The 21,498-nt window shown below is 45.3% G+C and overlaps 1 protein-coding gene across 9 annotated transcripts in view; it reads right to left on the reverse strand.

Moving 5' to 3' along the window:
• Nucleotides 1-841: 841 nt before the first annotated feature.
• Nucleotides 842-21,498, reverse strand: part of bdnf (brain-derived neurotrophic factor) — a 21,790-nt gene continuing 1,133 nt past the window's right edge. For 2 of the 9 annotated variants that reach the window (XM_048230878.1, XM_048230874.1), the window contains exon 2: nucleotides 842-1,898. In XM_048230878.1, the coding sequence (XP_048086835.1) occupies nucleotides 1,056-1,877 (822 nt within the window). In that variant the 5' untranslated portion in view covers nucleotides 1,878-1,898 and the 3' untranslated portion in view covers nucleotides 842-1,055. Of the gene's footprint in view, nucleotides 1,899-4,337; nucleotides 4,828-10,580; nucleotides 11,079-16,621; nucleotides 17,115-18,097; nucleotides 18,159-18,785; nucleotides 19,554-20,255; nucleotides 20,398-20,510; nucleotides 20,702-21,498 lie in introns of those variants that run through there. The other 7 variants (XM_048230877.1, XM_048230872.1, XM_048230871.1 and 4 more) reach the window with 7 other exon arrangements.

Here is a 21,498-nt window from a genome sequence, read left to right on the forward strand (position 1 = left end):
TTCCTTCAATCACCACCTACCTTTACAAGTGACTCCTCTCAGAAATTGGGGTATAGGATCATTCTTCTTTAAAACTGTCAATCATTTTGTTTTTAAATGTAAGGAGAGCTGTTCATGCAGCACGTTTGTAAAAAGAAATGCTGCTGAGTGTTTGTGAGTTGCGTGACGCGTCATAAAGTGCTGTCATCCATGAGTCGGAAGAGCTGGTTTCAGACCTGAGCAAAACCTGGGTTCTTTCTTTTAGGGTTCTTTTCTTTCGAAGCTGTGCTGTGCTCACACAGTGGTGGGAGTGCTCAAACTGTATCAACATTGGTTTTGTTTTTCAGTTGCCTATAGTCATTTTTATTTCTTCAAATATTTCAATTTAATATTGCAAACAACTTCACAACATACAAAATGAATTATATTAATCCAGAACATATGTCAATGAATAAATTTTATATCTTTTTTTATATCTTTTTTTTCCTTTCATCTTGTGGGGATAAAAAAATAAAACAGCAAAGCTTTGACAACAGCACCTTGACATAGTATGTAATTTCAACATTACCTTGAGAAGATTTGAATAGTAAACAGATAAAGTAGTGTACTTAGAGGAGGACAACCCTTGAACTGCTGAAAATGTAAACGGAATGTTTTGGTCAGTAATCATTTCCTTGTTTCCCAAAGTGGACAGTTTCTCAATTCACAATAGAAGCAGCATGCAAGTTTTTTCTCGTTTTTTTTTTTTAAATATGGGAGTCTTCCCCCTCCTGTATCTTCTGACTGGACCGAATTCTTGGCAACATAAAAAAGAACACAATGTCTCGAGGAATGTGATATAGTAATTTAAACTGGGCGCGAATGACTGATCAGATCTTTTTTTAATTGTTTACAAGGTCATGAATATGTTCAATAAATAGACTGTAGTATCACTTTACTGTATAAACTTCATCTTTTTTACATGCAGTCCATAAAATTTTCATCTGACGGAATAATTTACCCTGTTATGTATATATACAAATAGATATTTTTCTCTCTTTTTTAGAACTCTCAATAAAATCTATACATTGTATACACTATCTTCCTCTCTTAATGGTCAGTGTGCAAACACAGGACGTGTCTATCCGTATAAACCGCCAACCGATCTTCCTTTTGCTATCCATGGTGAGTGCACGCACGTATGACTGGGTTGTCCGGCATTGTGAGTTATAGTGCCGCTTGTCTATTCCCCGACAGCCGTCCTTTGTGTATCCTTGCGGATTGCATTTGGTCTCGTAAAAATATTGCTTCAGTTGACCATTGGGCACGGGGACCTTCTCCATGACGGTGACGGTCTGTCCAGACATGTCTATGGCCGTCTTTTTGTCCACGGCGGTCACCCACTGGCTAATACTGTCACAGACGCTCAGCTCTCCGCGCCGGGCGGGGTCCGAGTGCCTCCGGACGCGCATAGACATGTTCGCGGCGTCCAGGTAGTTTTTGTATTCCTCCAGCAGGAAGAGCAGCGGCGGCTCCAAAGGCACTTGGTTGCTTAGCATGACGCGCGAGGCGTACAGGTCGACGTCTTTGGCCTCCGCCGCCACCGCTGCCACTGCCGCCGCCGCCGAGCCCGCGGAGCCGGGACCCCCCCCTCCCTGGGACCCCTCGCTGCCCCCCTGCGGATCGCTGCCGCCTTTCCCCCCCTCCAGCAGCTCCTCGATCACCTGCTCGAAAGTGTCTGAGAGTGAGGGCAGTCCGCCCCCACTCTGTGGAGTCCCGTGGCCTCCTCGGCCGGCGGTCGCCGCGACGCCCAGGTAGCCCTCCACTCGGTGCCCCCGCACACCTGGGCCTTCTCTCAGGGGCGCGGCTCTTAAGCAACTGAAGTATGAAATAACCATAGTAAGGAACAGGATGGTCATCACTCTTCTAACCTGTTGGAACTGGAAGAGAGAGACAGAGAGAGAGAGAGAGAGAGGGATGATAGAAGAAAGAAATGAGGAGAGATGAAAAGATGAGAGAGAGAGAGAGAGAAAAACATGTTAATTTTGTAATTGTTATCAAAAATAAAACTTAATTTTTATAATCACTTTTAATCAATTCAATCATTTTTGTTATATCAGTTATTATATGCAAGTCATTCTTATAAATACAGGTTTTCTATAGCATGGGGTTGCACTTTTTTATGGTTTTAGGTTTGAATGTTTGAAAGACTTCACTGGACTTCACTGGACGTCCTTAGCCAGTAATTATCCATTTCGCTTCCCTCTATCTCCTTTATACGATGCACAGAAAGGAAAAAAACAGAAAGGAGACGCATTTCCTGTTGTCGGCGGAGGAGTAATGTCTGAGAGTTTTACATTAAGCCCTGATTAATGGACCTGCCCGTCCCTCCCCAACACACACTTGGACTGTCCTCCTGACACACACACACTGACACTCCTAACACACACACACACACACTGATGCAAGACTCAACTGAGAGCATATTTCACCCAGTGTCACCTGCAACTGCACACCTCTCGCAGTTGTCCTCAGTGTATTGCCAGTACATGTGTGTGTGTGTGTGTGTGTGATCCCCACCTCTCTGTTATTTGTGTTACTTTTTTTCAGATATCCGTGTGACAGCCTTTGGGGAGTGCATTAATAGCTCAACTCATCAACATGGTGTGAGATGCTGCTGCTATACGCAGGAACTGTAGAGTATCATTAAAGCGCTCCACCAAGCCCCCTACCAGCCCCCTGGGTTCCAGCTCCGGCTGAAACCACCCACCCCCTGTGTCACCCGTAGCAACGCAGCCATGCCACCCTCCCAACCGCCACCCAGTCAGTCGTGCAGTCCTTGTGCCTGCTGTACCCACACTCGGCACCCAGCCCCCATCAGGTCCAGATGAGGGCCAAGTCAGGTCCAAATGAGCGTCAAATCAGGGCCAAATCAGAGCCAATTTAGTGATGGACGCCATTCAGGTTACCTACAGCTCACGCCACGTAATATATACGTCTCTGCGTACTTCAGCCCAATATTACCAGCATCCATCTCAATGCACAGAGAGGCGGTTCTGCTCTAATGACTAACATTGCACTACGCGTACATAAGACATCACACACAACGGGAGCACCTTGTTTACTGGTTAGTAGAAGTCAGACAAAAACAATGAGAGTACTGCTATGAAACACACTTATCTGTATGTGGCTTGAGAGGAGAAGAGAGAGGAGGAAGAAAGAGAGGAGAGGAGGATGTGGAGAGGAGAGGAGAAGAGAGGAGAGAAGAACCAAAGGAGCAGAACGGACTTGAAAGGAGAGAACACAATGTTTCTGAGCCCCCCCCCCCCCCCGCCCAGAAGACTGTATGATCTGGCTTGTGTCACCAGGACGGGCAATCAAGCACAGGATATGACATCACTGAAAACACACAGTGATTTGGAGGATGATGACATTTGTTATCTTAGATGTTGAACCGGAGAGAGACGGATGTCTTGTCTTTCAATTACTCCTTGACGGGAGATTACAGAGAAAATATACGGGGCATAAGTGGAGACAGATAAATTGACCGTTTATGGTGGAAATGTCACCTGCAATAAATCTGTACTTGTTGTATTTTTTCACATATGCCAGCTGCATCCATGGCACATTAACTGAGCCCGGCATTTAAGAAATGGGTTCAGAGACATGAGAAGAAACACTTAAGGAAAGAAGACTTCTTAAAATCACGCCACTATGCATTTGTACAATGCACTTGTAATTAACAAGCAATATAATCTGACAAAATTACAGTGATCATCAGTGATATTTTCACACTCTCAAGCGATCATTTTAGTGCATGGAGCCCTTGGTTATGAATACTGCTATACAAGCTCACAGTTTGCGATCATTTTATGAATGGCAAACAGTGTGATGCGTGCTCATCATTCAGGTTCCCTCATCCTCTGTCTCACCCCAGGGTACAGCGGGTAGGACACCACAGCCTCAGCTACAGCCACAGGGTCCAGAGGCAGGATGGGGACATGCCGATGAACTACTTACTACATGGAAATATTCCAGTGCCATGTCCTGCTAAATACAGGGTGCAAAAAAGACTGATGCAAAGAGAGAGAAAGAGAAAGAGAGAGAAGGAATGGGAAGACTGATAGATGGACAGAAGGGTGAGAGAAAAGGAAGGAGAGAAAGAAAGGAGCAAAAAGAGATGCGGTTCCATTCTGTTGCATTCTAAGCCCTTTTGGCAACGAACTGACGCAGACGTGAATTTGGCAGCCTACGTCCGATGAAAATGACTGGGCTGCCCTATTAAACAAAACACACACACACACACACACACACACACACACACATACACAGAGAGAGAGGGAATCGCTGCTCTGTCTCCAGGAGAAACACGTCCTTACCTCGGCGAAGCCCCCCCTAAGAGTCACGGCAATCGAGCGCGGCCGTGGGCATCCCAGAGTTCTTCCCGCCGCACCGTACCGTACCGAGCTGTGCTGTGCCACACCATGTGCCGTAGTCAACAACCCACAACGTCAAACAACAACACCCAGCGCATTCCGTAGGGAATGTGTCACAACAAACACACACACATACAACAACAACAAGAGAAGACGAGGAACGTACACACACACACCGCCACTCAGAAAGAAAATCTAACAACCAGCTCTGCCCCTTTCCTCTTCCAGGGAAACGGGAGTGTGAATGCGTGTGTGTGTGTGTGTGTGTGTGTGTGTGTGTGTGTGTGTGTGTGTGTGTGTGTGTTAAAAATAGCCCCCGTGTGCAGCGAGGCGTCCCCTGGCTCTCCCCTCTGCCTGCTGCTGGTGGCCGGAGAGAGGAGTGGCGCGGCGCGGCAACGCGCGTGGCTGCGCGGAGTGGAGCGGAGCGGAGCGGAGCGGAGCGGAGCGGAACCCATCGGGCGCCGAGGTGCGCTGGGTCCCTGGGCAGCGGCGGTGGAGGAGGCTGGCGCGGTGGGCTCGAGTGCCAGGCACAGGGGCCACGCCTCGCCTAAAAGGCATTTGTTTCATTCTTAATTGGTGTCTGGGGCCGCGCCTGTGATTTGCCAGCCCCACAGCCAGCGCCATGGAGATACGGGGGCTATAAATAGGCAGCCTGGGAGTCCCACACTCTCGATTCAGAATCTCACATCCTTGTGCTTAATGAGTGCCGCGTCCCTGGGATCTGTAACGCGTTGCTCTTCACAAAGCGTGTGTGTGTTTGTGTTTGTGTTTGTGTGTGTGTGTGTGTGTGTGTGTGTGTACTATATGTTTCACACATGTTTTGGAATACGCAGCAGGGGCATTTTTTCTTTACCCTCTGTAAAAACAACCTTCAAAAAACACACATGTTCCTTCTCACTCTGTCTTTATCTCTTTCACACACACTCACACACACACACACACACACACACACACACACACACACACACACACACATACACACACACATACACACACGCACACACACACACACACACACACTCAGACCAACTGGCTCACAGCTCTGATGCCTCAATCAATCCTAATGAGATGGAGGAGCCTCGTGCAAACGCGGGTCATACAAGCATGAAAACTGCCCGTCCCTCCGTCCATTCACCCTCCCTCCCTCCCTCACGTGCGCCTGCCTGCTTGTCTGTGCCCGGTGCATTAGGCAGTGGAAAAAGGAGATCGGGTTTTTACCACATCAGCAACTGCCTGCACTAATCGTTTACAAAAATACCCTGCTCAACAAAGTCTCTGAATAACTTGGGTTCTGGGGAGTGGAGTGGAGCATCCAAAGATGGAGGGAGCGTGAGAGAGCGGCTTCCCTGAGCTGTGAGGTGTAATTGGGACGCCTTCACCCCCCCCACCACCACCTTTTTAAAACACTCAGGTCTCCAAAATGTCCTCAAACTGGCTGCTCTGTGAGCACAAATGTAGCCCAGTGGCTGTCCCAGTTTCACAGACAACCCAATTAGCAAACATCTGTCGTATCTCTTTTCACCAAGTCTGGGTTTTAAGAGTTGCCAGCACTTCTGCGCACTGCTTTTTTTTATTATTAAAGAGTGACGTCGGACAGTTTGGGGTCTGAGAAAACAGGTCTGCCCACACCAGTGGTCATCTGTGCTATAAGGCTCCCCTCATCAGCAGCAAAAAAGCTTTGTCTTCCAATGAGTTGAGAATGCTTTGTCTCTCAATGTCCCAATGACACGGATGCTGAAGCAGGGTGCATGCATGGTGTTTAGGACGGAGCAGGCTGGAGAGTTATCATATCTGGTGATGATAAGGGGAGCTCCAAAGGAAGAGGAAGAGGAAGAGGGAGCACCTCATTGACAACAACACAAAAGGAAAGCACGCAAGGAGAAAAGGTCTTAGGACAGGAAAGATAGTAAACACAATATATCTTTAATCCAAAACTATTTTAAATCCCCTATATTTGACTGCAAACCACATAGCTGCGTCAGGACGGTTTGTCTGTGTTTAAATACAAGGTGCTGCTGATAAACCATCTCTTATTTCATACTGTACTGTCGTGATGAAATAAAATGTGTTTTCTTGCATGGGGAGAGATGAGAGATGAGGGAGAGGGAGGGAGAGGAGAAAGGGTGGGAGGGGAGGGGAGGGGCGGCCTGAAAGCCGCGTCATTTCGCAGCATAACAACCCTGATGACGTCTCTGGCCGTCTCCCTTGGGGGGCTGAATGGCAGGGGGAGGTGGAGAGGGAGGGATGGAGAGAAGAGAAGAGTGAAGAGGAGAGAGAGAGAGAGAGAGAGAGAGAGAGAGAGAGAGAGAGTGTGTATGTTCGGGGGCAGGTCTACTCATCTTGCGCCAATCGCACCATCTCTCCTCCTGAATGAGTCTCCTACTCTCAGCAGGGGGCAACAAACCAGTTTTTTTTTTAAATTTTTTTTTTTTAGTTCTAACTCGTTCTAGCCTGTTTCCTGTTCCCATCAAGACAATCAATATGGCTCATGCTCTCACTCACCCGCCGTTTAAAACGCAATCTAGCCCACGCAAGTCCCACTGTCACTCTGGGGCTCCATCAGAATAACCCAGCCTGCTTCATACACCACATCTCCACAGAGATGATTTTTTTTCCTGAACGTGCCGGTTTCTTGATTTCTACCTCTGCAAAATAAATATGTTTAATGTGTCACAAGTTGGGACAATGCAACGTCAACTCTCAAGGGTCAATTATTGAAAATCTATCTATCTGAAAAGAATGTGTCTTTCTTGAACTCAGGGAAGGCTATGATCAATACTGATTACAACATTCCATCTAGCTTGAGACACCCTTGCCAAATAGTCCTTTGGTTTATGCCTGGCAAAGAGCTCACAGTCTGATTCGAAAGGCGGTTTTAAGTGTCAAACTGTCTGGGAACAAATCCTATCCATGCTGATGTCCCCCAAGGCTCAGTGCTGAGACCCCTCTTTCTTTTCTCTCACATCAAACTGCACACACTTACTAACACACACACACACACACACACACGCACACACACACACACACACACAAAAAGCCTTAGAGTGCAGCAATCCCAGTTTTCAACACTTCTGGTACATCAAAGACACACACAAGATCCTGCTTGTCATTTGCACCGCAGATAACTCAACTAAGCCTGAAAAAGGGTGCATTTCACTTCATAAAGCAGTTTCTGTTTGCAACCCCTTCTTGCCTTTTCCTGCTAACCACACACACTGCAACATTGCCCTGAAGGTGTCTGTTGTATCACTGTCAGCAACACAGAAAAAAAACACAGTGTACAGGGGAGGAAAGATTATCCCTAAAATATTAGTGCTGTTGGATAATTAATCTAAGTACACAGAGTGCTTTGCCAAAAGTTTGGCTCGTTTGATTGATCTGTTGTTTGGCATGGCTCTATGGTCTTTGATATGTGAAAAGCAGCAGTGTGCACCTGTTCATTTGTGTTCCGCCAGGCAGGTAAGGCAGGGCGGGCGGCTGGCTCACCTTTGCATGGCTCGTCTCGTGTGTCTCTGTTTGCTCATGTCTCTCAGCTATTAACACAAACTCCACTCATACCTGACAAAAGAGTCCTGAGATAGAACCATGTTTATCTTCAAGTTCTCTATGTCTACAGGAATACCAGTAGAGAATAGTTACCAACCATCTCTCAGTGTCCATTCCCAACTATACAATAAATATACCAAATTCAAGTGTAAAGTCGCCTGCTCCCTTTGACATAAATGCAGCAAAACTTATATCTGAGGCACAGTGCCATTTTCCATTCCTTCCAAGCTCAGGTAGTATTTATGTATGCAGTTCTGAACTACATACAAGCTTATCAATTACAACATTTACTTTTTCCATGGTCACACTTGGCAACTTCAGACCTCCACACACATGGCATACACAGGTCTCCCGGGGCAACCACACCGACCAGTGTGAGGTAGACTACATTGAAGAAGCCTTTCGAGGCATGGCAACAATTTTGGAGAGTTAAGAGTACCTCCTGACTGCGACGTCACACTAAGTGTTGCAAGGTGTATTTTGGACCTTTCCATGGTGACAGACAGTATCTCGACAATCAATCTGGTACAGCTGCTTGCATAGTGTACTGATGGGACAATCTCGAGCAAAGTGCGTCCCGGTGGCCCTATTAGTTCCAATTTATTCCTTGCAAGTCTGTGTTCGCATGCCTTCGGACTGAGTCACTCATTCTCACCGTCCCATCCCAAAAACACCTGCGCAGTACTCTCTGGCACACAGGCGAACGGCTCCACTGTCATAATTCTCGCTGTTTAATGACAGACCATCTGATTGCCAAGAGGTACATTTCAAACAGTTCGCACGGGGGAAAAGACCGTGGCAAAGCAACACCAAAGCATCAAGCATCAGTAAGCATAACTGAAAGCGCCCTCGGTCTAATCGGGATGCAAGCCTGTGGAGGGGGGCAACTTCGCAAATTAAACATTCGCGTTTGTTATTATTTATTCATAGCGCACCGGTCTTAGCGTAATAGGAGAAAGGACAGGCATTCACAAGACCGGGACACATCTTCCAGTATGTGTTTTTTCCTCTGTTGAGTGCTGTTTTCCGCATCGTTTCCCCTCCTCTCCGGTGGGTTTCCATCGCGCCCTAGCAATGTTCAATGGAATATTACACGCCCGCCATAAAAAAGATAAAATAAATTGAGATATCAAAATCAATGTAGATGTTAATAATGTGAGATCAACTATGTCCTTCATATCAAACCGGAAACATTGAGTAGAGGACCATGAAACATCTTCGGCTCCACTTTGAAGAACAAGCCAATCGAAAAACACGCAGACGGACTTTGCCAGGACCATGCAGTAGATGGCGCATTTGACTGTGTAAATCGCAAAGACACTCAAACCCAGCTAAAGGGCCAAACAAGCTGTAGTATGTCAACCACACACACACACGCGCGCGCTCGCAGGCGCGCACACATGCACATAGAAGAACACAAGCTGCTGGTGGGGCAAGGCAAACTGACAACCATCGACATACGTTCAGACAGATAGCCAGTGAGAATCGGATATACAGACAGACATAATAGATTATCTACTGCTAAAGAGTGTACATTTTATTATAAGTTCACTATGATGTGCATGATCAATTGAATGTGTTTATCTTCAATTCTAAATTAGACTACACATTAGGCAAGTCTTTTTGTTTAACTTCAAAACCATCACCCAAGATTTGGTTCACTTTCTGCCCTGCTCTGGAATCCGAAGTGTCTTCTCAGATTCCGTCTAGGGGAACTTTTCTAGATCGTTACGGCGGTCTAGATAGTTGGGGTGATACGGAACGGAAACATACGAACAAGTCTATATTTAGCCACGCATCCATTGCATATTCCTTATTCATCATACAATATACACGTCTGACGACGCATATTGAGTTTATCACGAGTTTACATCACCACTCAGAATGGGAGTTTGTATCCTATTTATCTTTGCGCTGTCATCTTGTCCCGTTTATAGGAGACCTAGACTCAACACCAGTAGGTAAACCTATGCGTAAGGTCTCAAGTTTCCAATGAGGTCTTAATGAGCACACCAAACTAAAATTGTTTAACCTAAGCATTTTGCTTCCAGTGTGTGAGAAACAATCACTTTAACGACTGATTATAGTTCCTAGTACGAGCAAAAAGAATTAGGACATTCATCACATATCTCCACGAAATTCCACTAATGCCTTTACAGTTCTGACACCGCATATTTTATTAACGCAAAGATGGGTTAAGGTTGCAGGCTAGAAATACCGATACCTATGTGATTTGGGATACACGAACTGATAGTTAAGGCAACATCCCTCTGTAAATTATTGTTAGAAAAGTCGCATGATATGAATTTCAGTGATATTCAGTATATTATCTAATACAAGATGCCTTTGACGCTAAGAGCTCATTTGGATATAAGTAAAAAGGACAGAAGCATCGAACACTCTGCCTCCACTGACCCCTTTCCTGTTGCACATTAGAAATTCAATCAACATAATAACGGCGTTTCTTATTAATGAACGCGAAGATAAGGTTTCACTCCGCTCTTTCAAACTGCGCCCGAGTCGGTGCCTTTCCCGGGGCCACCACTTGATTACTTCTAGTTGAACTCCGCCGTCTGCTTTCCCAAGATTTGAAAAAAAAAACACTACGAAAGTCAGAGAAAAACAGTCAACACAGCCTACCTCTTACTGTCCAGTCGTAAAAGAGACCAATCAACAGGATCGAGTCATCTGGGATGTTTTGGAGAACGCGCTGCGTAATTGTTATGGTTATTTCGTTGTATTTCCCTTCCGTTTTCTCCGGCTGCTTCACGTTGTGTCTTCAGCTTTGGAGCAAATAGATTAAATTATTGATGGTGGAAATTGCATGGTTGAGGTAACGGACTCCCATGACTGAGCGTATCCTTTGCAGATGGGTTTAGGCGGAAGGGGTGCATGCTAGCACACAAGACGTTGCGCGACCGGAGACCTCTTGAGCTTGAAATGACGACTTCATAGCGCGCAACTACAGTAGGCTAACTAACTCCGGCGTGACGTTGCAACATGTGACTCCACTACCGGCTGATGCTCACCAACCGAGTGCATGAGTCTGAAGTAACATCGGAAAGTCTCCGCGTACCCACCCCCTCCCTTCGTCAACCATTCAACATCACCGCGCGTAATGCTTATAGAATGCTAAAGAAATACAGCGTTTTACTCATCCTGGATGCAGTCGTACCAGGTGATGATGTCCAAACGGAAGGCTATTTTTGCATTTGCTGCAAAAATTCTCTTCTTGGGTATTCCGGTTTGGCGGACCGGGCTTGGGAGATCTGTCGGTGCAGAATAATCCATGCTATCAAGTTTACCAGTACCGTATCACTTTGCAGCTTTGGTCACCTATGTTCTCAACTGCATGTCTGGTGAATTCTTCATGGTAGCAAATACTATAAAGACACAGAAACTACAAACAACACACTCATCCCATTTGCGGTTGTAGGCTACTGCCCATTCAGTATAGAGGCTTTATAGGAGTATTACTTTGGACAGTTGAGTCGGTTGGCCACAGGACGGACAATAAGGTTCCATAAACAAACTGAACTCAATTCTAAAGTCAGTTATCATTTTCATCGAATCGGAGCCATGCATTTACATTCCTTTCGACGTGTAGTTTTTACACTTTGTTTTAACGTAGGGCAGCTTTTGTCCAATTCTGTAATCTACACAGCTGCTTTTTGAACCATTGGAATTTACCTGTCAAAAGCAACAACGTGTATGCTTATGATAGATAATACTCGTTTCAAGCAGGTTATTCTAAATCCATCTGTGACAGACTATTGATTACAAATACATAAAAGGAAAATAACATATACCTGACAGTGGTGTTAAGTAAACATATTCTCACCTGTATGTATGGATCAAGGCATATGAGCGTTTTCTTGTGGCTATAAGTAGGGCCAGTATCAGTCTTTTTGTCATTGCTGAATGGAGCTGTCTAGAGTTCCCTAGTCCCCTTTAGCTGACAGATAGTAGATCACCATATGAATTGGATATTTCATCATTGTGAGCGTAGAAAAGGTGCGCTTCAAAGGTAAGCGTCTCCCTCCTCTCCCACCTGGCGTCCTTCTCGCCACATCAACAGTCTAGGCAGTAACAGATCTCCACAAGCTGCCATATCTTAGCCCTTTGTCAGCACTCTGACAGATCCCCCCTCCCTCAGACACACACACACACACACACACACACACACACACACACACACACACACACACACAGCAACTCTGATATAATGCACCAGATGTTGGTTGTTCTGCACCACCCTCTCTATCTATAGGAAAGGGTGTGTTTGTGTGTGTGTGTGTGTGTGTGTGTGTGTGTGTGTGTGTGTGTAAGACAGAGAGAGGGAGAGCCTGGTGGAGAATGTGTTTCCCACATGAGTCAACAGGTGGACGATGTAGATCAATGTAGCCGAGGTGTCCACTTGAACAATGTTAACGGAATCTCTGGTCACCAACTCTGGTCAGCAACAAGAGAGAGAGAGAGAGCGAAGAGCGAGAGAGAGAGAGATGTATAGAGAGAGAGAGAGAGAGAGAGTGAAGAGCGAGAGAGAGAGAGATGTATAGAGAGAGAGAGAGAGAGAGAGAGATGTATAGAGAGAGAGAGAGAGAGATGTATAGAGAGAGAGAGCGAAGAGCGAGAGAGAGATGTATAGAGAGAGAGAGAGAGAGAGAAAGAAAGACATTGAGTGTCACTCTGTTTCGCATTAGCTGGCCCAGTGGGTTTCTGCAGTCCAATCCAGCTCTTGCGATTTTTAAAGATCACGCAGAGAACTCACATGGGGAGTAGTTCCCCACTGCTCTCCATTTCCTGAAGACGATTACACACTCACAGGCGCAAGGGCAGCAGGCTGTGGTGCCATACTTGAAGTTTCTGGCACCAAAGAGGCTGATTTAGCCTAGTGCGTTGTGGGGATGGGAGGGGTGAGAAAATGCTCATTACCCTTGCGATGCCATAGGAGCTGGACGCAGGCCAAGGCCAGATGCGTGGAGGAAACCGCGGGATGAGGATGATCACTCTCAACCTGGCTAATGAGGTGGAGGGGGGCCCCGCAAGGCGCGGCACAGCAGGACAGAGGAGATACACACCTGCTCTGTCATAAGCATGCGTGTGTGTACACGTACGTACACACACACACACACACACACACACACACACACACACACACACACACACACACACAAGCTATTCAACTCTCTCTCTCACTCACTCACTCACACACACACACACACACACACACACACACGTTAAACTCCCAGGGACTAGCCAAGATGAATATAGCCCATCCCAGTGGATCACAGGAGGTTAGGCCAAACTCTGGATGACAAACAGTTGCATCAGCAATTGCTGAGCGACATGACGCCAAGAAAAAAAAAATGCACCTCTCTTTTTTCTCTCTCTCTCTCTCTCTCTCTCTCTCTCTCTCTCTCCCCACACACACACACACACACACACACACACACACACACACACACACACAGCACGCTGAGGTCGCTTCACGCAGGTAATTCATAAATAAATCACTCAGCATCTCATTAGGGGATCAAAAAAAGGAAAAGGTAAGCAAACAAGGGTTTGTCAGGGTGTACACAGACCCCAGACAGTACAGTGCAGATTAAAAAAAGTATACAATAAGTCAATAATTCATGCTGTTAAAGGCAGACTGAGAGAAAGCACCGGAAGGCCCCGGATTTGATCTCCTTTGGGCTGTAATTTGCACACAGACTCCGCTCATAGCAAATCTCAACTTTACCATACCCATATACCCAACCATGAATATCTTAGAGTGTGTAGGTGTATGTAAGGTGTATGTATTATGTATGTGTGTGTGTGTGTGTGTGAGAGAGAGTGAGTCAAATGTAATATGTATGATGATACATAAGTAGGATACTTCACTTTCATACACAAAAACACATTGATTAAACAGTGTAGATAAATAAAGTGTTTATCTCTTATAGGTTGTGTAACGAAAAATATGCAAAATGTTTTTTTTTTTTTAAAAAGAGGTTAAATGTGCATCTGAACTTCAAATGGAATCTGCACCTGTTGATTGTTAATTTTCCCTCTAACATGGGATTTCTGTCATGACTTCTTATATATATATATATCTTATACAGTTGCTACAGTCTTATCAGTGTATTATGCTATTATAAGTAATTTTGAGAATCTCTGTCTTCATTAAAGCATTGGAATGAATCTGGTATCCTTCAGTGCCACCATGTTGTTCCTTGGAAAAAATTTTTTTGGTTGCTCTACCATTATGTCACTTTTTTTTCTCAGAATACAGTTCCCAGAGTTCCAGAGTGTTCCGGAATGTTGAATGTTGAGAGAGTCAGAGCGGCGTCAGAAGCGATGGCCGTTTCTCTATCCAATAGGTCGGGTCGCTAATGACGTCACCTCGGCTTTCTCAAAGACACGTACCGCAGGACCAGACCAGCCCAGCCCGCGTGCCCAGGCCTCTCTCTCCCCTCCCTGGGGAGTGATGGGATGGGTGCCACCCCTGCCTTTGGTGCCACCCCACGGGCGAAGCCCCCTGCTCGGCATGAGGGAAGCACATGGGGAAATCGGATGGAATCCAGAAAACTCTACTCAGTCATAGTGAGTTTTTGCAGCGTCTCTGAGTTCCCATCATCCTTTGTGTCTGGCCATGATAACAGCACTTTGCTATGGGCCTCAGTGTGTGCCTGCACTAGTCCCACCCCACTGGTAATCACACAAAACAGGATCAGACAGAAAAGTATCGGTCAGTCAGTCTGATGCTGGGCTGTAGAACAATTGCCCCCACTAAAGATCCTTAATTGTCAGTCACATTTAGCCTGTATGTATGACAGTAACTCCCATTCATTGATTGTGTGTGTGTGTGTGTGTGTGTGTGTGTGTGTGTGTGTGTGTGTGTGTGTGTGTGTGTGTGTGGGGATAAGCCCAGTGTGAGTCGGCACGTTTCCAGTTGTTGTGTGTTTTGATATATGTGACTCAGAGGAGTCCAGAGAACTCCTGCCAATGATGCGATCATGCCAGCTCCTGACTCCTCACTGAATCCTTCTGCCTCATTCACAGAGAGAGAAGGGAGAGAGGGAGGGAGAGAGAGAGAGAGGGAGCGAGGGAGAGAGAGAAAGGAGGAGAGAGAGAGAAAGAGGTAGAAAGAAGAAGAGAGGAGAGGGGAAGAGATTAGAATGGTAGAATGAGAGAAAAGTAAAAGAACAAAGATTGAAAAATAAATAAAAAAAGAATAGAAGAAAGGAAGAAAAACAGAATGTAGAGAGAGAGAGAGAGAGAGAGAGAGAGAAAGAAGCATGGGAGAGAGAGAGTGATGACTATGACTAAAGCCTCGACACTCTGGCAAATCGGTATGGATTGCAGACCTCTTCCATTTTGAGTCAGACAAGAGTGAGAGCAACTGCAACAGGTTTACCTGATTGCGTCAAAGGCTGACATCACACACACACACACACACACACACACACACACACACACACACACACACACACACACACACACACACCCACCCACACAAACACACACACACACCTACATACATACCCGCACACATGCACGCAAACACACACACACACATACAGACAAATACACACACACTCTGCTCACATATGAACAACATGCACACATACACATACACCATACAGTACAACCCACCACCACCACCACCACCAACGTATAGAGCACAGCCAGCGGTAATCTATCCTTAGTGGTGTGTACCTCCTGTTGGGGTAATGTATCCCCTGGACCTTCGCTCCTAGCCCTGCATAAGGTCTTTGTGCTCCTCGCTAGCACAGGTAATCCAGCCCCTCAAGGGCTCAGGGCAGGTTCCCGTGAGCCTTACGTGGAGTGGGCACGTATGCATTATTTGTAGGCTGGTCTTGTCTTGTCCGCCTTGTGTTGCCTTTGTAAGCTGCTCCAACACGATCTTCGGCATCTTCTATCTATCCTATGGCACTGTGGTTCTATCTACGTCCTCTGTCGTCTCTGTCTATAAAGCTGATGTGCATACACACACACACACACACACACACACACACACACACACACACACACACACACAAGCACACACACACACACACACACACACACATACACACAAAAATCTAATGCAATGTAATTATGTGGCCCTGAGGCGGCTTCTGGCATGAGCAAAGCAAGATGTTTCACTGCACTCATAAAAGTTCTGCGAAGATCTTGATGCGACTTGTTACACAATCAAAGCATGGTTGATCATGACATGGCCTCGGCTGGGAATAGAAGAGCTCGCATCTAGAGACAGCTTTACATGTTTTTTGCATATCGGCCGTAGTTCAGGATTGTTGGTGCGATAGTCGCAGAAAATCACAGAGCCATCATTCTCCAACATCACAACTGTGCAAGACGAAGAGCAAAACAGCTGATGGTTTCCCTAGTAACGGACCAAACATCGCCATTAGACTAGCTGCATGAGCTGCTGAATAGAAACAATGGTAAGTTTGTCAACTCCAGTTTGAGAGAATATTATGAACATGGGAACAAGTGCATCCGAACCTCCACACACAGCCACACACAAACACACACACATCCAGGGTGCTCCACACATCCTAAAGAACATGGACCAGCAACCATACAAGAACTAGATAGATAGATAGATAGATAGATAGATAGATAGATAGATAGATAGATAGGTTCAGCCATGATCCCTTACATACCAGGAAGTTGAATGCAAATCCAGTTTAGTTTGAGGGTGGCTCTTGGTGGCGCGTCTGTTGCCAAGCACCAAAACTAAATCTTAGTGCTTGCTCGCTCGAGCTGTGAGCTCCTCCGATTGATAGGGAGGGCAGGTGGACACGCAGGCTCTGCGAGAGAGCCGCTTGGCTTTATATCGCTGCGCAAAACACACAGGTGGGTGGAAAAACAAGCGGAGCGAACCCCCCACCACCCCCAGTAACACACACACACACACACACACACACACACACCTCAGCGTGACCCAGCCCAAATACTGGAGGTCAGGGAGGAATTCAGAAGATGCTCACAATCAGATTCTCACACAAATTTACACACAGACATGCACAGTCACACACTGAAATCCATACATAATTACAAAGCCCATTACATTATAACAACAAACGAGCAGTCACACTTATAAATATGCAGGGAAACATTAACACAATGCATTTGCATATTCATAGCTGCGCAACAACAAAAAAAGTCAACACTACAGCGCGGTGATAAATCCACACAGCCGCACCGCTGTTGCCCCCCTGTGCGGGAACCCGCTGGCTGGCGCGCGAGAGCGCGCCCACTCACTCAGCTCCTCACGCACGCACGCACGCACACACAGAACTTGCAATGTCCATCAGCCGAGAAGAGTGTCATTTGTTGGACATCGTCCGCCACCTCTGCCATCCCGTCCCTTCTCCCCACACCTGACCGCTCCTTTACAGTAGGCTACCGGCGTGAACACCACAGTCACCCGGTCAAATCCGGAGCGGTGTCTTAGACAAGGGTCCAATTGTTCCGTGTGCCGTTTTACACGTGCGATGAAACCTTAAGCAGGCTGTCTGTTTGCCGCGTGACCAACCTCTCGCCATCATATATTTATGAAGAGGTTTTTTTTTATTTTTTAAAATACAATTTTAAAGCATTTACATAGGCCTACATTAAATCGGGATATTGAAGTGATCAGGTATGATATATTAAAATGGACATTATACTTTCGTTTTGTATCGCCTACCTGTAGGTAATAATATTATTGGTGTCATTATTTTTATTATTATTTGTATTAGTATTATAATCATTTTAATAATATTGTTATTATTTGTATTATTATTTTGCTATCACTGCTGCCTTATTATATGTCTCATAATCCTACAGAATCTTTGACTCTTATTGCATTATAGCCTAAGCCACTTTACGGGTTCGTAATTTCCCACGGGGATTTGGTTTAATATGACTTAATTCACAACGCACGCAACTGAATTAGGAAATTCTTCCGGTTAATAACTCGGTATATCTCTTAAAAGTTAATTAAGTTGTCTTGGTGAACGAAGCATTTTTTTAACCGACAAAGCATTTCCCACCACCATCGTTCGCTCATCACTTCTCAGGAACCAAATTAGCCTTTAAACTATAAAAACAGGATACCATGATAATGTTTCGTGTCATTTTCTAATGAAACCTACCATCTTCAGATTTGTTATTGACGCCCACCCCAGCTCTGCAGCGCTCAGAGTGCGGAGAGGGGGGCCGAAGAGGGAGATTCTCGGTAAGACAACACAACCCCATTTATGGACTGATCCGATGACGTACATTGCAGAAAGTTCTATAAAAAACCCTTCATACATACAAAGTGTGTCGTGCCACCCCCACACCCCCCCCCTCCCGCCTCCGCTCCCCTCCCCCTCGCGCCCACACCCACACCATAAACCCACGTCTCGCCCTGTCCCTGGAAAAAAACTATGCTTTTCCAAGAAGACAAAAAGCCCAAAATATTTAGAAATTGTAAATAGAATAGTCCATACGGCTAACTGAACAATACCAGGGACTGTTTAGGCACGCCAGTAAGCGCCACTGAATACATTTTAATTTGTCGCAGATCTAATCGGTTATGAATCGCTGCACAACAGCGCCCGGATAACGATTTCATTCAAATAAAGGACTTTTCGTTTGGTGCGTCACAGTATAAACTATTTCAGTAATGGCAACAATTATAATCAAATCACTGCAATATTAATAAAACATGAACAATCCCATACTTAGTTTCAGTAATAATAATATTCTGCCGTTATTTCTGCTGTCATTGTTATAACAACTGTTGAAATTTGCCCTTATCAAGAGGTGAGCTGCAGCACAAAGAATCGGTTTCATCACCTTGTGTCTTTTTGTCTGGCAAAAAACACTTTTACAAACGCTCATTGCTGGTTATCAATAGGCTAGACCACTAAGCATGTGAGTCTAGAGAACACGAAGAAATAGGTGCAGTCATTAGATGGTAAAGAAAGAAAACAAACAAACAGTCAGATAATTGATGCATTGAATGTATTCCGCCTGGTGGGTCAGAGCAGTTTGAAACGCCTGTGGGCGTTGATATCTCGGGGTTTTCTTGAGGCTGTTTGCCATGCAATTGCTTCGCTCTGAAATCAAATTCTTGGAGCAGGAGCGGATACAAAGAAAAAATGGACACAGGCTGCATCCTCCATTTCCTCCTCGGCAACCGAGACGAATTTCTAGAACTTAGTCGGCGCAAAAGTCAGAAACGATTCTTCGCAGACTTAGCAAAAAGCTGACGTCTTTAGTTTTTGCCAGATCTTGCAAGGTATTCTCCTTTCCCCCTCCACAGAGCCCAATGCAGAGCATTCAGTCTGGGTTTATCTAGCAATCTTATCTGTAGCTCCATCTAACCCGGCCATAACATTTGGCAATATCTAACCACGCCTATCCTAACACTGGTTCCGCAGGCTCTATCTACACCGTTTCTTTGCCATCCCGTTGTCCTCTACCGGCTATTTTGGTCATGCAATTCACAATTTGTTTAAAGGGAAATGTTATCTGTGGCGAGTGGAAGTGGTCTCCTACTGTTGCCGTGTTGACTGAGCCGCGCGCGGATGAAAAGGGGGGAGCAGGTGATGCTCGCGGCGTAGTGCGGCTCGGGATGAATGAAACGGAGGAGAGCGAGCGAACGGTCTGTAGTAAAGACACAAACCATATATATCTGCTCTTACGGAGGCTGGGGGAGCTGTTACAGAAGCGATTACAGCGATACGGATGCCCGCACCACTTACAAATCAATTTACCAAACACATTACCCCGACGATTTAACAATAGTAGAGGCAGACTTACAAAATAGGCATGATGAATTGAAAGAGATTAGATAGATAGATAGATAGACAGATAGATAGATAGATAGATAGATAGATAGATAGATAGATAGATAGAAACATGGTGTACTACCAAAATGAGCTGATACTTATATTTTATTTAAGACATGCACCATTATTCTGCCACCGGAGCGAAGCGTGGATATTGCGCATACAAGTTCCATGTACAAAGACCCGGGATTCCGCAAGCAGCCTTCGTCAAATCAGGAGAATGCCCAGATAGACATGCATTTAAAAACATTATTTTCAATTGCCAACTCACAAGCATATAGCGTATATAATTAACTTTTCTCACACAATTTTACAGTTGTATTCAACTACCACCACATAAACGAGCAAACGATTTTTTAAAAATGATACACATGTCATTCACAATCTTGGATGATTTTCAAAGGTAACTTTGTAAACGTTTTGCATACGACATGATGTCAAAAAACAGTAAAATCATGATAATAATGGTTACCTGCATATCTTATAATGATAGATTATCCAAAGTTTACAGTTTTATTTTATAAGTCCGATGCCTTCATGGATAACTGACACCAGCAGAATCCAACGCCAGGGAATTCACGAAAGCGTGACAACATGTTTTCATAATCGTAATCAAACTTCAATTTGAGATGCACTAACTACATCTGGCATGACAAATGAGGCGAGACTACACTGACAACCTTTCTAGGGGCATTGGATATATATAAAAAACAGAAACAGTTCTTACCTTTTTAAAAGCTGACAACCACTATCAGTGGTTAGATCTCCAAGACCAACGCTTGCATTTCCCAAAGTTAACGCTGCACACCAAGTGGAGCTTGCAAAGCACGCGCACCCTACGGCAGCTCTAAGATTTCAACTTTCACATGCTCTAAGTGGCGACAAAACTCCGAGCGCAAAGTAAAGGAGGCTTCTAGGCGCCCGGGTCTTTCTCCCCTTTTGTTTTTGACCTCAGGGCTCCCACAGCAAGCGTTTAAATGAGAGAAAAAAAATGAAAAAGAAAGAGTGGAACAATTTCCTAGCTGGCAAAAGAACTGCAAAACGGAAAAGGCGATGGGTGTCCCAATCCGTGTTAGTCCGCCAGGCGCAGCTACTCCAGTGCCTCTGTCCAACGTGCTGAAATCATACCACAGCTAAGGTTACTACGGGGCAAAAATCTATACTTTCGTTAAGTGCCACTTGATATTGCCCTACTCTAGTGCTTCCCCACGCCTTGTCACGTGAATATATCCTTGCCAAGCCCGTCCTGTTAATTTTTGATCACATGCTGACCGGTCTATTTTGTTAACAAAAGAATAACTTATTTCCAAAAGCCGGGACAGATCCCTAGGAGCAGGTGTCTGTGTATGTCCAGATCATACGGCATCACTTCCCTGCCTGTCCCTGCCGCGTTAAAGACCTGCAGGGCACACATGCACCCGCAGGTATACACATGTTGCTTTTCTTTGACATCGTAGTAGTGAAAAAAATCACATTCAATACAAGACATAAAGCCCTCTCTCATTGCCAACATACTGCGTTATCAAATGGGTGCACTTCACGACAATAGTCAGGGCAACCGTTTCATGTAGTTACATGTCTGTATAGGTTGGCATGCCTGACTGAGAATTCTTAACACCACTAAAATAACATAAAATATCAAAATTAAAAGTTTGATAACAAGCGATATCCACTTAACTCTCTCAGAATCATAACAGTGGCCCCGAACATACACA

The sequence above is a fragment of the Alosa alosa genome, chromosome 21 (assembly GCF_017589495.1).
Source record: "Alosa alosa isolate M-15738 ecotype Scorff River chromosome 21, AALO_Geno_1.1, whole genome shotgun sequence".
NCBI classification, from domain to species: Eukaryota; Metazoa; Chordata; class Actinopteri; order Clupeiformes; family Clupeidae; genus Alosa; species Alosa alosa.